The sequence below is a fragment of the Polypterus senegalus genome, chromosome 9 (genome assembly GCF_016835505.1).
Source record: "Polypterus senegalus isolate Bchr_013 chromosome 9, ASM1683550v1, whole genome shotgun sequence".
Taxonomy (NCBI): domain Eukaryota; kingdom Metazoa; phylum Chordata; class Cladistia; order Polypteriformes; family Polypteridae; genus Polypterus; species Polypterus senegalus.
Window position 1 is genome coordinate 67,998,669 of NC_053162.1, and position 16,751 is coordinate 68,015,419.

The 16,751-nt window shown below is 40.6% G+C and overlaps 1 protein-coding gene across 2 annotated transcripts in view; it reads right to left on the minus strand.

The window, feature by feature from the left end:
- Window positions 1-16,751, minus strand: part of dok4 (docking protein 4) — a 268,036-nt gene that overhangs the window by 19,708 nt on the left and 231,577 nt on the right. For both annotated transcript variants that reach the window (XM_039763188.1, XM_039763187.1), the window contains exons 4-6: window positions 7,224-7,331; window positions 6,938-7,052; window positions 1-86 (exon numbers count right to left, since the gene is read on the minus strand). The exon at window positions 1-86 is cut by the window's left edge. In XM_039763188.1, coding sequence (XP_039619122.1) covers window positions 1-86; window positions 6,938-7,052; window positions 7,224-7,331 — 309 coding nt within the window. The remainder of the gene's footprint in view (window positions 87-6,937; window positions 7,053-7,223; window positions 7,332-16,751) is intronic.

Here is a 16,751-nt window from a genome sequence, read left to right on the forward strand (position 1 = left end):
ATCTGGCTCTCCCAGACTAATATCATTAAGACGGGCACCTAGGCATTCAATGGAAAGGATCTTGTACCATTCTTCTGCCTCCAGCTCTGCAACAAACAAAATGGAATTGTGCAAGATGAGATCTATGGAAAACAGTAAATACTCTCACAATTTCACCTTGTGTTTACCATGATTAAATGAGTTGGGCAGAAGGTTAGAGAAGGTCAGATCATTGAGTTATGTTCTCCTTAACAAGACATTGTTCTCAAAATGGTTAGAGAATCCTTGCCTAAGATGAAAATACCTACAAACTGCTGTGCAACCATATAGAAGGAATAAGTGAAATGACACCTTCTTCTCATTCTGTTAGCACTGCATGAAATAGAAAAAAATGCGTCCTTTAAAACCAAGTTAACCTAGAAAGGATTAGGAATTGCTACTCTATTCCTAAGCAAAGAGGAAAGTCCGGGAAGAGTTTGGGCCATTCTCTTGAAATTGAAATTAGAGACGATTTAGAGGGCAGTAAGGAAAGTTGATAGATACATGTAGGGTTTGTTTTACCTTTTTTTTTATTTTTTGTGGGGTTTGCACAGCAGGAAAATGGGGTTAAATATTATGTATTATGTCTTACACCATCAATCTACTGACAACAATAGCAAACAGATAAAGATACAATAAGATGAAAATGAACAAACAATATGCATTTGAAAACCAGTGTTAAGCTAAGTTTAGAGAATGCATTGAAATCTGCAGATACTAAAATGGGTTTCATCCAGATGGCAAATCATAAAGCAGCTCTACAAGGGAAGAATTTATCCCTGACTTTAGAAGACTGTTTGGGCACCTTGCCATGTACAAGAGTCAAAGAAAAGTGGGGTGGAAACCAATGGGTCTATTCAGTTTGGTTAGAACCTAAATCTCAACTTGGCTCTGGCCACAGAGAAGAATGAAACTACTGATCCAACTCACAATCGCTCTTGATGAGCTACGGGAATGCCTGCTGAAGAGAAAAGAAAGTGTCGTTAGAGGTCTATTAGCATATGAGCAAAACTGGAACTGCATTAACTAATGAGTAAAATACTAGAGCTGAGCAGTCTTGGGGAGTTAATTGAAGCAAACTCTGGTGACTCAACACTTTGATGGGAGAATAACACAGATTTTAATCAGTTCTAATTAATTACTTAATTTTTATCTCTATATAGACTAATCCACTTTTTAATTAAATGTAAATACTTCGAATAATCTAAGCAGTGGTATTTTGCAATAAATGTCTCTAGTTGTATTTTGGTTAAGGCTTTTCTGAATTTGTGTGGCCTTTATTATTATCAAAAGGAGCTGTGGTTCAGGCAGTTGATTTTTAATTGAAGTGCAGCACTAATCTAACTCAGAATCATTTAGACCCTCCCTGACACCTCAGTGCTAAATAATCACTTCATGTAAAGTCAGTCATGCAGACAAGGGGAAAAAAAAGTCTCTTTAATTACAGTGATCCAGAGCAAAGTATAAATGACTCCCTTTATAAAAAATTTAATAATGCCTTTATTTTTTATAGATTTTTCTCTTGACTTTAACTGGCCAGAATAGCCTATGCTAGGGTTGTCTTTCTTCTCCTCTAAAGCTCTATGTGACCATTTATTAATTTTGTTTAACTAAGTCTGGGACTAATGGTTTGTGTTTCATCACTACAAAAAAATAAAAAATAAAAGAGTTCTCTTTCATGTTCCTAGTATTTTTGCAGAATAGTGTAATTTACTGAACTTATTATTGGCATAGCTATTTACATACAGAATCTGTCAATCACAGATACAGGCAACAGAGGATCTTTTTAAATATTACGAAAGCAATATAGTTAGTGCAGCTCTTAGTGTACAACATTATATTCATAATATGTATTCTTTTCCTTTCATTCACTTCAACGGCTTGCAGAATTTTGAATACCTTGATTACCCATTTTTAAAACAGCAGCCAATTAACAAACGTGTTATTGGCATAGGGCAAAATGACAAGCTTGCCCATACTAAAACAGCAAATTTAGTGTAATTTTCAACTTGTGTGAGTTAACCATAAATTAGATACTTTGAATGCAGACTGAAAAAAACTGGAAAAGCACTAATCTACTTCTACTCAATTTCCCACAAAACTAAAAAATAATATGGTTGGCAAGCTTTTACAGTCCTGATGAAAGGAAGGAAAGGACCATCTAATTATATTACAAGTTCAGTTCATGTCAATATTTCTGTTTAAGAATATGGTTGGAATGAAAACCAGATGCCCCATTGGGACCCCGGGAGGGAGAATACAAGGTCTGGGTAGAGCATGTCCTAAGAAACAAATCATTGAGCTTACTTGAAGACCTATTCAATTTATTCTGACAAATGCCAGTCTCGATTTACAAAACAAAAAATGAACAGCTGTAAAAATATATCCATCTTTTAACAAAAAGTAGTGCAAGAGGTTTTATTCTTGTGATTGAAATTTAGGCATAGTTTATGCATGTCAACCTTAATAAGAGGAAAATAAAAGGACAAGTGTTGGTGTGTCTGTTGATTTGCTATGTCTTTTCTCATTCCAAAAGATGGTGCATCACAAACACATGCTTTTATAAATCCCATACCAAGTGACATACAACCTCAGTGAGTTGTACCAGAGTTCAAAATACCCAGTGGGAATAAGGGGATCCTTTAGTGCATAACCGTTGGCTGAATAATGAACTCTTACTCTGGAAATATGGAATATACAGATAGTTACACCGTATGCCATCACCTAGGATATGGATATCATAAGCAGACCAATCATATCATGCACTGAAAAGCAATCTTCAAATGGAACCCACACCACCTTGTACATCTGACCAGCATTATGCAGAACAGCTACATATCAATACACATACAGTTTTTTATAAGTAACACAGCATAACTTGTCTACTCCTGTCACTTGGAACTGAGAAGTACTGAGTAGCAATGACACTGCTAAGACGTCTTCCATCATATGATCCAGAAAGATGAGGGAAGCAAGACAGACAGGATATGAACACGAAGAGAGAAACTGCTCTATAATGGGAATGGAGTAGAGCAAGAAGGAAGCTGAGGGTGTAGCTTCACTAGCACAGGCAGGAGTAATACTGTCTTCTTTGTGTACCGTTTTAAAGAACCACAGCTTTCAACAAAAATGAGCACATGGCCTTTTTCTTTTTTGTTAAGTGTGTATGTTTATGGACTGTTTATTTTTTGTACTTCTGTTGGTAAGAATGTGTGACTGAGGCAGGAAGAGGTGGGTAAATGAATAGTATCCTCTACCAACAATAGAATGGATATTATGCTTAATATTGTGTCCGAGTGCCCAGTCTCCAGTCCTCGACACAGGAGGTCTTTATGCCCAAAAATGGGTTTCTATTCTGGAACACTGGATAACCCATATCTTACAATTTACAGAGCCCAGATGTTGATGTCCCTGCCAGTAAATTACATTTTTGTAATTTTTTTTGTTTCATTTAGTTGGATTTTTTCATAGTATTAAAATTATTTAGTGAACATTTCTTTCTGCTGTTTAATGTTAAGTGTTTTAAATAGAATACTGAATTTTTAAAATGGACGTGTATCATTATGAAATTAACAGAGACAAGTTCTAGATACCGGACATCGTATCTTACCTTTGCTGATGTCAATGGCTTAAATTTTCCTTTAACTAAAAGAACTTATTAATATTTATACTTCCATGCTTCAATTTATATCACAAGAAGGATTTCTTATTATCCTTGGGTGAAGTGGACTGCTGAAGGAAGCACAGTCTTCCAAAAACTTTTGCTTATGAGGGGGATGGAAGCTGGCTGGCCTAGGCAAACCCGTCTTAACCTTTGGTTCTTTGACAGAACTTTGTAGCTGCTTAGGTTTAGTTTCTCTTTTGTAACATCTGCATTTCTGTGTTTTCTCCATTGATGCTGCTTAGTCTTAATACCTGTCATCTTGATGTCTCTTACACTCCTAAATGTTACTTAATGTTCTAGACAGATAATTCCTACATTTCAACCATGTAAGCAATTCAGAGAAAGTAAACACACGGTTATAGTACTCTGCTACAGAATGTTTAAACAGATATGCATATTAATGGCATTCTACTTTTAAGTTGGAACGAGGGCTTTGCAACCAGGTGCCCTTAAAATTGTACTGTTTAAGAATACAAGCAATTGAATTGGAAAAGCTGCTCAGTCTTCAGTTGGTACCAATCTCGTTTAAATATGATTTTTTTATCTTCCATATTAAAACTCTTTTCAGGTATGTCCCTTTCAATATAGTTAATGTTATACTTTTGTAATCTTTATGCAAGGTTACTCAACTTACTGATGAAATCCAGCTGAACCCACCTGATCGCCAAATTTACCGATGTCAGTTCAATTGCTCCTTGCTGTGTCTTGACTCCTTGCCTTGCAAATGCAGTTTTACTGTTTAAATTTTCTTTTTCTCTGTATTTGTAGTTACAAAAAACAACTATCAGGTGAATAATTCAAATCCAGTATGCAGTACTTAACCAGTGGGTTTATTACTTTTTATAATGTTCTATGTGTACTCAATAGCATAGCAATCTTCACCCAGTTTTTTTTGCTATTTCTTATCAAATCCAAGTATTGCACTCCATTATTAACTATCATAGGAATATTTTGTAGTGTTTTTGAGCATTTATTGCCTATGCTTTTATTTTCCATATTTTTAAATATAATTTAGTTATTGCTACTGGAATGTCACTTGTTTAAAGTGACCATTGTCACATTGCATTTTGTTGTCATGGACAACACTGTAATACAGTGTTTCCCAACCTCAGTCCTGGGGGCACACTGTGGCTGCAGGTTTTTGTTTCAACCAGCTTCTGTTTTTAATTGGACTCCTGGGCTAATTAAGTGATGTGTTATTTCCCAAGTTCTGTGTTTTGAGAACAATATAGAAATTAGAAATATATTTTATATATATATATATATATATATATATATATATATATATATATATATATATATATATATATATATATATATATATATATATTAAAATGTACCAAGCAGTTATATGGGAATGCTGTAATGTATTTTTTTCTTTTTAACAGTATTTTCATCTTGATTTTCAATCTTCTTTTCTAGGTTTTCTAATTGTTTAATTGATTCATTATTTACTAATTAGTGGGTCTGATGCTAAAGTAGTTCCAGCCTCTCATAATTCAGTGTTGTTTGTAAAGCGTGTTAGCTCTGTTTGTTTTTAATTGTCATTATTAAGATACAATGACGGGGAAAAACTCCACAGAGAAAGGGAAAAATATAATGAAATCAACAAAAGAGAGTTAAGCATTTAAATCTATAGCAAAACCAGGAATATTTGTAAATGTGTTATAATTGTAAAAATCATGCTGCTGTGCTTTTCTGAATGTAGAATAAAAGAAAAATAATACCAGCTAAGTAAATGAGATCAGTGTTATCAGGTGTTGTCACTGATTAGGAATCTGGTTGGAACAAAAGCCTACACACAAAGTGGGTCCCCAGGACCGAGTTTGGGAAACACTGGTGTAATATTTACTGGTGTTATGCATGGTCACCAATCATATGATTTATATCATGGGACCTTGTGATGATGCGGGTTCCACTCCATGCTCCCATCTTGCTTCTGGGAGCTCTGAACCCGACACCGTCGGTAATGTTACCGATGAGCTGGACAGTGAGGCATAACAATGAAGCAAGGGGAGTCACCAGCAGAAAGACACCGAGTTTTGTTTTAAAAGATTGCTTCCAGCCATTGTTTTAACCTCGTTGTTTTTAAAAGGATCATTTTTTTAATTCGATTTAAACCTCCACCAGTTTACCTGTTTTTATGGATTATTTATTTAATGACTTATTTGCTGCACTACACTTTCATTTGGAAACTTTGTTTTGGTTTGTTGTTTTGATAAAAGCACTTTGCACTTTTGCACCATCCCCTTGCTTCATTTTTGTGCCACACTGTCCAGCTCATCAGTAACATTACTGACGGTGTTGGGTTCAGAGCTCCCAGAAGCAAGACGGGAGCATGGAGCGGAACCCGCATCATCACAGACCTGTGATATGAAACTGTATTATAAGCCATGGTAGTGTGTTATTCTTAGCATTAGGGTTTTGTAATCAATAAACAAACAAATCGCATTTAATGTAATAGCTGTGATAAATGAAACAAATCAGTGTTACAATATGATATGACTTTTGCTTACTTGTCCGTTTTGTTTTTTGTGATTTCCCTCACTAACAATAACATCTCATAACTAGCATTATAACAACTGTTTGAAGTTTGTGGGGAAAAAAGTGATAATATGCCTTTTGCTGACTTATTTGCAGGTATGTCAGTCGGATTCACCAAATCTTAATACATTTCTGGTATGAATAAAATACTATGCTAACAACCATATCATAGACTTCTTCAGTGAAGGTACACAAATTCCAATATTTAAATATGATCTCAAGTCATTTTACGTTCAACCCTGTGCTATTCTTGATTTATTCATGAATTTCATCTCTTGAGCCCATTTTCTCCAGGTTTGCTGCTTTTATGTGTGATGTTTGTTTTTACATATTCTTTAACTTTTTTCCCCCCATAGAGAATATTGCTGTTTTTCTTTATCATTGCTGAAGGGGTAAATCAAACAATATGCAGATGAATACCAGGAGGTTATGAGAAGCACTGGTACTCAAAAAAAAGTCACAATACTTCAAAGAGCAATGGAAGCATGGAAAATGGAAATGATATCCATACATTGGTGGCAAGTAATTAAAATAAATAAATAAATAAATAATAAAATAAAATAAAACTTATATTAATCACAGCCTCCAAATCTCTGACATCTTTTGCAACACCAAGATGAATACACCTCACACTTTCTACAACACTAAATTAAGATATTTAGCAATTCAGACTTTTTTTTTAATCAATTCTGAAACCCATTAAAGACCTACCTGATTCACATGTGAAGGTGCGAGATGTGTCATCAGTGAACACAATGGCCACTGCCTGTCTCTTAGTGTCCCGCGGTAACCTGGTCACATTCTTAACGTTGCTGATCTCTGTCACCTATGAAGTCAAATGTATGACATTAAAGCTTTGCTGGCTTATTCTATCATTGTTTGTGTGAAACTGACAGATAAAGGTCATTGTATTATTTAATGAGAAACGTCTGGCTTTGAAGAAAGAAGAAAAAAAAAAAAAAAAAAGAACAGGCCAGAATATTAAAACACTTAGTACCTTGGGACATGCACGAATGTAGGCCGACTTTTCATCAGGGTATTTTTCCAGCCGCCGGGGACCCTTACTGGAAGATTTCTTAAACACTAACCAGCAGCGCCTATAAATCTGGAAGAAAGCCAAAGAGGAAAACGGTTAACTTGTTTTGCAATCCTCTTTCATAAATGATTCTCATTTGGGGAAAATAGAAAAAATGATGGTCTATGGAGATCGAGAACACTCAGAAATGCTTGGTGTGCATAAAGTATAAAAATAATGAAAAGTGTTTGCTATGGAGAAGCTGCTGAGTCAGGTCTCAGTTCAGTTGTTTACTTCACTGCTAACACGTAACTTTCTCAAGCCCTACTCAAACAGGGAGCTGCTAGATCATGTAATTAAGCAGTTTCAGGACATACCCAGACCTTGGACACTCCATAAAGAACTCCCTGAAGAGAAACAGACAATAAATCTTAGGAGTTCATCTAGAAAAATTGATCAATACCTAAAAACTTAAGCTAATAAATTATCCAACAGCCAATTAAACATTGATCTATGAACCAGTATAAAACTTTAATACATTAATGTCTCAGCTCAACTGATGGACCACAGATGGCATCAGGCAAATACAAAGCAAATACATCAGCATTCACTGTGAAATACTGGCTACTGTATTTTACGGTGAAGTCAACATTTTAGTACAATTCCTAGAAATCTTCATTTGAAAACCACATGATACAAACACTATTTATATAACGAGGCTCACAGTTTCACCACACCTACATATATCAAGGTCAATAAAAGAAATAATGACAATTTCCTTATAAATTTAATTACTGTACAGTTTAATCCAAAATCCTTCTTCTCCCTTGCTATTCAGTATGGGTTATTTTGTTATTTTAAGAAATGAGTTAACCATTAGAAGAACAAAGATGTGAACTTTATACAGTACGTGAATTGAAATGAATCAAGAGCATGTATGATGTTTAAAAGCACACCTTCCCCTACAAGTGTAAAATAACACTCAAATGTAATAGCATACAGCTATACTTACAACTTTACTTTATCATTATCTCTTTATTTTTTTTATTGTAGGCAAGACTATGGAAAATCGTGTACGTCTGTGATAAGTGAAGTTAAAAGCAATTCATATTACTAAAATCACAAAGCATGCTGGTATAACAATGTTTATTATAAATCTGTTTAAAGTACCAATTCTCTGACCCAGCACAGAATCCTTTCTAATAAGGACAAGTGCAAAAGGAGAACACAGTTGTGAGGTCCCTTAAAACTGGATAAACACCAAGGAGATGTGTGTACCAAAAAATGGATGTGTTTGAGTAAGAAAGCTACAAGGGTGTGAATAAACAAAAGAAGGACACAAAGTGCAGAAAAACAAAGCTGATTCTGAAGCTTACCTAACAGAAGCTTACCTGAACTCATGAATACCACATGGACTGATTTTAAACATCTCAACTCAATACTTCTAAAAAGTCTTAGGTGTCTTTAAATTATTGTAACTACATCTTCCCAGTGGTACTTCCAGCCAAGTCCTAGAATTCCTACCAGGTCTGTCAATGCCATTTTCAGTTAAAGGGATGTCAGCATAGATCTTGCTCTTGCTATCTCTGGTACTTCTATACCACTGTGCCGTTGGCAGCTTAAAAGGCTATGTCTCCACAACAGTTTTTACCTGCCATTTCCCTTAAAGTGAGAACATTATCTCACTGCTCTAAATCATAGAGAGGTTTACTGCACAGTAGCAGAAGAGGGCAGTAGTTGCCTCCTGCAGACACCCATTGACAAAAAGGTGACCTAATTCTGGCTTTATCAGGTGGCAGGAGGCCTTGAAGTTAAGTTTACTGCCAGTCTTCAATCACTGTTGACACAATGGTGGTGCAATTGCCCCCCTGGACACGCTTACTGGACGGGACCCAATCAGACAAAATTACACCACAATCACACTAACATAAGGTCTGTCTTTGTTACTGCAGTATTAATGGAGAGATTTTTTTCGTTTTTATACAATTATATTGAATTGGCTAGTGAAGGATTTTACAATTTAATTTTTTTTCTTAAATGTGTTTATATAGCATATTGACTGCAAGGTTCCTGAAGTTAGAAGTAGACAACGTACTCTACTCTATTTATTAATTAATCCTATGTTTATACAACCTCTTTAATACAATTAACAGGCCGTTACTAAACTATCACAAGAACCTTGTACAGTGTATTTATTACTTGTGTTCCAGTTAGATGCTGTTGTATATTATATGCTGTTGTATGTTGGAATATATAAATCTAGCGGTCTCAGCTGGCTAATCCCAACTTTATCTAGTTATTGTGTTCACAGCAAAAAACATATGTGGTGCTATTAGATACATTAAACACTCAAACAGATCTCCTGCTTGGCACACTGACATGGTATATACCAGCAACATGGCTGTCAAACATGTATATTCTAAACTGACACAGATGAAGCTTGCTTTCTTCTGTACATGATAGTCCTGCTTACATGACTTGTTACATGCACATGCAGCTTGTGTCCTCTTAGCTCTCCCACTGCACAAGCTATAACATTTTCAATAACTTATTCTGGCCTGAAAGCAGCTCTGCAGTTCCTCCATCTGTAGCGTCAATTTTCAGTCTAGTGAGGAGTTTCTTTGACTCATGAAACTGTCTACGGATGCAGCAGAGGGATACTTCAAGCTTCCAGTATGATATCGAGTAAATTGATTCCTTCAGCTTCCCTTTCTTTCTCCCCCCATGAATCACAAAAATACATGTTTTATATATATATATATATATATACAGTAAAAGAGAGAGAGATTGTTTATTTGCCAATAGCAACCAATTAACAAAAGCTAAAGCACTCAGTTGAAAAGGGAAAAAGAAGAATTTTAACTACACAAAAATACTACAGTGTTGTCATTTGAAGAACTGCAGTAAGGAAGTACTTGGACTTGTATTTTTCCTTCCAAAGACCAAATGACTGTGAAATTTACAAGCAGATATTTAAGAGCCTATCAGACATTTTGTTCAACTTAATAGAGATGAGAAACAAAGGTCAGAATGCTGGTAGGAAAGTGGAGGAAAGTGAATAAGGGAAAAGGAAAAAATAAAGGAAGTCTGGCTTTTGTCAGAAGGTAAATGTAAGCAATGAATTTGTACGGTAACCCCACCCCCCTTTTTTTCTTTAATAAATCAGGCTTTAGATGGTTGAACTGAAAAAGATGGAATTCCAAAATAGAAGCCTAAATGCCAGCTTCAATTAAACATTGAAGAGCCAATTGACACAGAACACCTGGAAGAAGAAAAACCTGGGAAAGAAAGGAAGGTCGGGCAAGCCAGTTTATATTCTGTCAAATGACTGCAGAAAATCTTGAAAATGTGATGCCTGGGCTGCCCACAGCCTTGGTATCATCTTGAACCCGGGTTGTCAATAGTCACAAAACCAAGGAGGGCTAGTGAAATGAGGACACATAACACAAACAGTATATATTTATGCACTTCATTTCACAATCCAGCAGGGTCCAAACCAATAAATAAAGTGTAGTGCAGTTCTTCAAATAAATAAATAAATCTCTCTGTTATAATAAAAAAATCCTGGGACGAGACGTGACTTTTTCAGAGAGATACTTTCATGTTCCGCGAGGCCAGACTTTGTGCCAAGAGATTTAACCATGCCCAGGGGCAGAAATAAAAGACCAAGTGTAGATGACAAAGTAGAATGTCGTGAAGAATTCAAAAACATTGGCACGATACACAAAAGAGATCGAATGTATTGTTCGGATTCAAACTTTAAGTCAAGACTTGTCCATCCATCCATCCATCCATCCATCCATCCTTCTCTTCCGCTTATCCGAGGTCGGGTCGCGGGGGTAGCAGCTTAAGCAGAGAGGCCCAGACTTCCCTCTCCCCGCCACTTCTTCCAGCTCTTCCGGGAGAATCCCAAAGGCGTTCCCAGGCCAGCCGGAGACATAGTCCCTCCAGCGTGTCCTGGGTCTTCCCCGGGGCCTCCTCCCGGTTGGACGTGCCGGAACACCTCACCAGGGAGGCGTCCAGGAGGCATCCTGATCAGATGCCCGAGCCACCTCATCTGACTCCTCTCGATGCGGAGGAGCAGCGGCTCTACTCTGAGCCCCTCCCGGATGACTGAGCTTCTCACCCTATCTTTAAGGGAAAGCCCAGACACCCTGCGGAGGAAACTCATTTCAGCCGCTTGTATTCGCGATCTTGTTCTTTCGGTCACTACCCATAGCTCATGACCATAGGTGAGGGTAGGAGCGTAGATCGACTGGTAAATTGAGAGCTTTGCCTTACGGCTCAGCTCCTTTTCACCACGACAGACCGATGCAGAGCCGCATCACTGCGGATGCCGCACCGATCCGCCTGTCGATCTCACGCTCCATTCTTCCCTCACTCGTGAACAAGACCCCGAGATACTTGAACTCCTCCACTTGGGGCAGGATCTCTCCTCCAACCCTGAGAGGGCACTCCACCCTTTTCCGGCTGAGGACCATGCTCGGATTTGGAGGTGCTGATTCTCATCCCAGCCGCTTCACACTCAGCTGCGAACCGATCCAGAGAGCTGAAGATCACGGCCTGATGAAGCAAACAGGACAACATCATCTGCAAAAGCAGTGACCCAATCCTGAGTCCACCAAACCGGACCCCTTCAACACCCTGGCTGCGCCTAGAAATTCTGTCCATAAAAGTTATGAACAGAATCGGTGACAAAGGGCAGCCCTGGCGAGTCCAACTCTCACTGGAAGCGGGCTCGACTTACTGCGGCAATGCGGACCAAGCTCTGACACCGGTTGTACAGAGACCGAACAGCTCTTATCAGGGGGTCCGGTACCCCATACTCCCGGAGCACCCCCCACAGGATTCCCCAGGGACACGGTCGAATGCCTTTTCCAAGTCCACAAAACACATGTAGACCGGTCGGGCAAACTCCCATGCACCCTCAGGACTCTGCTAAGGGTGAAGAGCTGGTCCACTGTTCAGCGACCAGGGCGAAAACCACACTGTTCCTCCTGAATCCGAGGTTGACTATCCGACGGACCCTCCTCTCCAGAACCCCGAATAGACTTTTCCAGGGAGGCTGAGGAGTGTGATCCCTCTATAGTTGGAACACACCCTCCGGTCCCCTTTTAAAGAGGGGACCACCACCCCGGTCTGCCAATCCAGAGGCACTGTCCCGATGTCCATGCGATGTTGCAGAGGCGTGTCAACCAAGACAGTCCTACAACATCCAGAGCCTTAAGGAACTCGGTATCTCATCCACCCGGGGCCCTGCCACCAAGGAGTTTTTTGACCACCTCGGTGACTTCAGTCCCAGAGATGGGAGAGCCCACCTCAGAGTCCCCAGGCTCTGCTTCCTCGTGGAAGGCATGTTAGTGGGATTGAGGAGGTCTTGAAGTACTCCTCCCACCGACCCTAACGTCAGTCGAGGTCAGCAGCGCACCATCCCCACCATATACGGTGTTGACACTGCACTGCTTCCCCTCCTGAGGCGCGGACGGTGGACCAGAATCTCCTCGAAGCCGTCCAAAGTCGTTCTCCATGGCCTCTCCAAACTCCTCCCATGCCCGAGTTTTGCCTCAGCAACAACGAAGCAGCGTTCGCTTGGCCTGCGGTACCTATCAGCTGCCTCCAGAGACCCACAGGACAAAAAGTCCTATAGGACTCCTTCTTCAGCTTGACGGCATCCCTCACGCGGTGTCCACCAGCGGGTTCGGGATTGCCGCCACGACAGGCACCGACCACCTTGCGGCCACAGCTCCGGTCAGCCGCCTCAACAATAGAGCACGGAACATGGCCCATTGGACTCAATGTCCCCACCTCCCTCGGGGCGTGGTTGAAGTTCTGCGGAGGTGGGAGTTGAAGCTACTTCTGACAGGGGACTCTGCCAGCCGTTCCCAGCAGACCCTCACAACACGTTTGGGCCTACCAGGTCTGACCGGCATCTTCCCCCACCATCGAAGCCAACTCACCACCAGGTGGTGATCAGTTGACAGCTCCGCCCCTCTTCACCCGAGTGTCCAAGACATATGGCCGCAAGTCCGACGACACGACCACAAAGTCGATCATCGACCTGAGGCCTAGGGTGTCCTGGTGCCAAGTGCACATATGAACACCCTTATGCTTGAACATGGTGTTCGTTATGGACAATCCATGGCGAGCACAGAAGTCCAATAACAAAACACCTCGGGTTCAGATCGGGGCCATTCCTCCCAATCACGCCCTTCCAGGTCTCACTGTCATTGCCCACGTGAGCATTGAAGTCTCCCAGCAAAAACGAGGGAATCCACAGAAGGTATGCCCTCTAGCAACCCCTCCAGAGACTCCAAAAGGGTGGATACTCCAAACTGCTGTTGGCATACGCACAAACAACAGTCAGGACCCTTCCCCACCCGGCGGAGGGAGGCCACCCTCGTCCACGGGGTAAACCCCAATGCACAGGCTCAGTGGGGGCAATAAGTATGCCCACACCTGCTCGGCCTCTCACCGGGGCAACTCCAGAGTGGTAGAGAGTCCAGCCCCTCTCAAGGAGATTGGTTCCAGAGTCCAAGCTGTGCGCCGAGGTGAGTCCGACTATATCTAGCGGAACCTCTGACCTCGCGCACTAGCTCAGGCTCCTTCCCTTCAGAGAGGTGACATTCCCGTCCCAAGAGCCAGTTTCTGTAGCCGAGGATCAGACCGCCAAGGTCCCCGCCGGCCACCACCCAACTCACACTGCACCCAACCTCCTTGGCCCCTCCCATAGGTGGTGAGCCCATGGGGAGGAGGACCCACGTTACCTGTTCGGGCTGTGCCCGGCCGAGCCCCATGGGTGCAGGCCCGGCCACCAGGCGCTCGCCATCGAGCCCCACCTCCAGGCCTGGCTCCAGAGGGGGGGCCCCGGTGACCAGCGTCTGGGCAAGGGAAAACGGCGTCCAAAGGTTTCATCATTGGAGGTTTGTTGAACCGCTCTTTGTCTCATCCCTCACCTAGGACCAGTTTGCCTTGGGTGGCCCTACCAGGGGCATAAAGCCCCGGACAACATAGCTCCTAGGATCATTGGGACACGCAAACCCCTCCACCACGATAAGGTGACGGTTCAAGGAGGAGCCAAGTCAAGACTTGTAGATCGTCTAATTCATTTGCCATCAGGGAAAAGTAGTGTTTCTTCCCAATGAAGAGGCATACCTGCGAGAATTTAACGATATGTTGTTTGGTGAAAGTGAAATCCACATATGTGAGTGGCAGAGACGGTAAGTGGCTGGCGTGTAGCGCAGGCCCCAAGGGTTGGCAAGCAAAGCGAGCAGGGGGAAAAGCCCCGTAGTAATCCAATAACAAACGCCATTCCATGAAAGTGAAATCAATCAATAAATAAATACACTCACTGGCTACTTTAATGTAATAAAATAAAATGTTCAACTGCTTGTTACCACAAATATCTAATCAGCCAGTTACATGGCAGGTACTCAGTGCATTTAGGCATGTAGACATTGTCAAGACGACCTGCTGAATTTCAAACCAAGTATCAAAATGGGGAAGAATGGTGATGTAAGTGATTTTGAAGATGACATGGTTGTTGGTGCCATATGGGCTAGTCTGAGTATTTCAGAAGCTGCTGATCTGCTGGGACTTTTACCCATAACCATCTCTAGGGTTTATAGAGAATGGTCCAAAAAAGGGAAAATATCCAGTGAGTGACAGTTCTCTGGGCAAAACATGTCAGTCGGTCACTGGTGGGGCACTCAAACCCAGCTCCATTATCCTACCACTATTCCACAGTGTCTGAGAAATGATCTCTGAAGCCATTCAGTCACTTCTACTCTTTTAAATCCTCAGTAAGATCGATCTGCCCCTGGAGCTCTCACACCCACACTCCCAACTGCATGTTATTCTTATCAAACCGTCCACTTTGATTTTATTCCACCCCACCCCAACCCCCCTCTCACCAATCCTACTCAGGCTCTTTATTAACTTTGTGGGCCCAAGTGCTATGTCTAATGACCTGTGGAATGTAAATAGGTGACAGCTAGGCTGATTGTGCTTACACTTTAACATATACTCAGCTCACTTCCCAATTGAACACCCCTTAGTTTTTACTTAAAAAATACACACCACCATAGACCCTTAACATGCTACGGCACAGAAGACTTTAGCAGAGTGCTCTAACACCAATTATTTTAAGGCACTAAAAATGAATATGGTCTCGTAACTATTTATCATATTTTATATATTAAATCATTTGAATCTGAAAGCAAAAAAAAAAATCCAGAAAAAAGAAAAGCCTTTATTAGTATCTGGGGTCACAGATACTAATACTAATATGGACATTGAAACATTTTTAATTGTGCAAGTTAGGTCCGGACATACAGGGCAGGTCTTGGCTTATAGTAGGGCTTTAGCTTAATTGCAATTTTAACATTGAAAACCAAAGTTAAAAATAAAACAAATGCACTGATTACAATACAGAGTAAAATATGAGCAGACAAAAGTGTCAGATGATAGAGCAGCAAATCATAAAAATTAACTTGAATTAGAAGGAAGAACACTCATAGAAAATTGTAATAAAATTGAAACAGGTGATGAAACTAGCTGTACTGAGAAGAGTAATAGTAAATTCACTGCAGCACTCGAGGGATTAAAAGATTCATCAACCCCAGTGGGCAATTAGCCCTGTAGTGATATCCAAGACCTTGGCTGTGTAGAATGGCTCACATTTCTGCACTACACCACTATGGTCTTGACCTTTAGTGGAAGAGCATCAGGAACCATGTTAGTTCTGTTTGAAAGCGTTGACTCTTGTAGCTTACATTGATAAATTATACTGTGAAAACTGTTGAAACAGTGTTTGGTTCAACTGCACTTGAAATGTAGGCCTGTGTCACTTTGTCAGTGTTATCATGCAGCAGACTGGCCATCAAGATAGATGCACACATGTATATTATTTAAATGCAATAAAAGTGTGATCAGAGTTTTGCAGAATGATGGCAATCTCAAAAAAGAAGTGAATTTCTGATTTAAAAAATTCCATGTATTTGCAGAAACACTAAATAACACACATTAGGACCTGGAGAAAGCATATGACAGGGTGCCTTGAGAGGAGCTGTGGTATTGTATGAGGAATTCGGGAGTGGCAGAGAAGTACATAAGAGTTGTACAGGATATGTACGAGGGAAATGTGACAGTGGTGAAGTCTATGGTAGAAGTGACAGATGCATTCAATGTGGAGGTGGGATTACATCAGGGATCAGCTCTGAGCCCTTTCTTATTTGCAATGGTGAAGGACAGGTTGACAGATGAGATTAGATAGGAGTCACCGTGGACTATGATGTTTGCTGATGACATTGTGATCTGTTGCGATAGTAGGGAGCAGGTTGAGGAGACCCTGGAGAAGTGGAGATATGCCATAGAGAGGAGAGGAATGAAGGTCAGTAGGAACAAGACAGAATAAATTTGTGTAAATGAGAGGGAGATCAGTGGAATGGTGAGGATGCAGGGAGTAGAGTTGGTGAAGGTGGATGAGTTTAAATACTTGGGATCAACAGTACA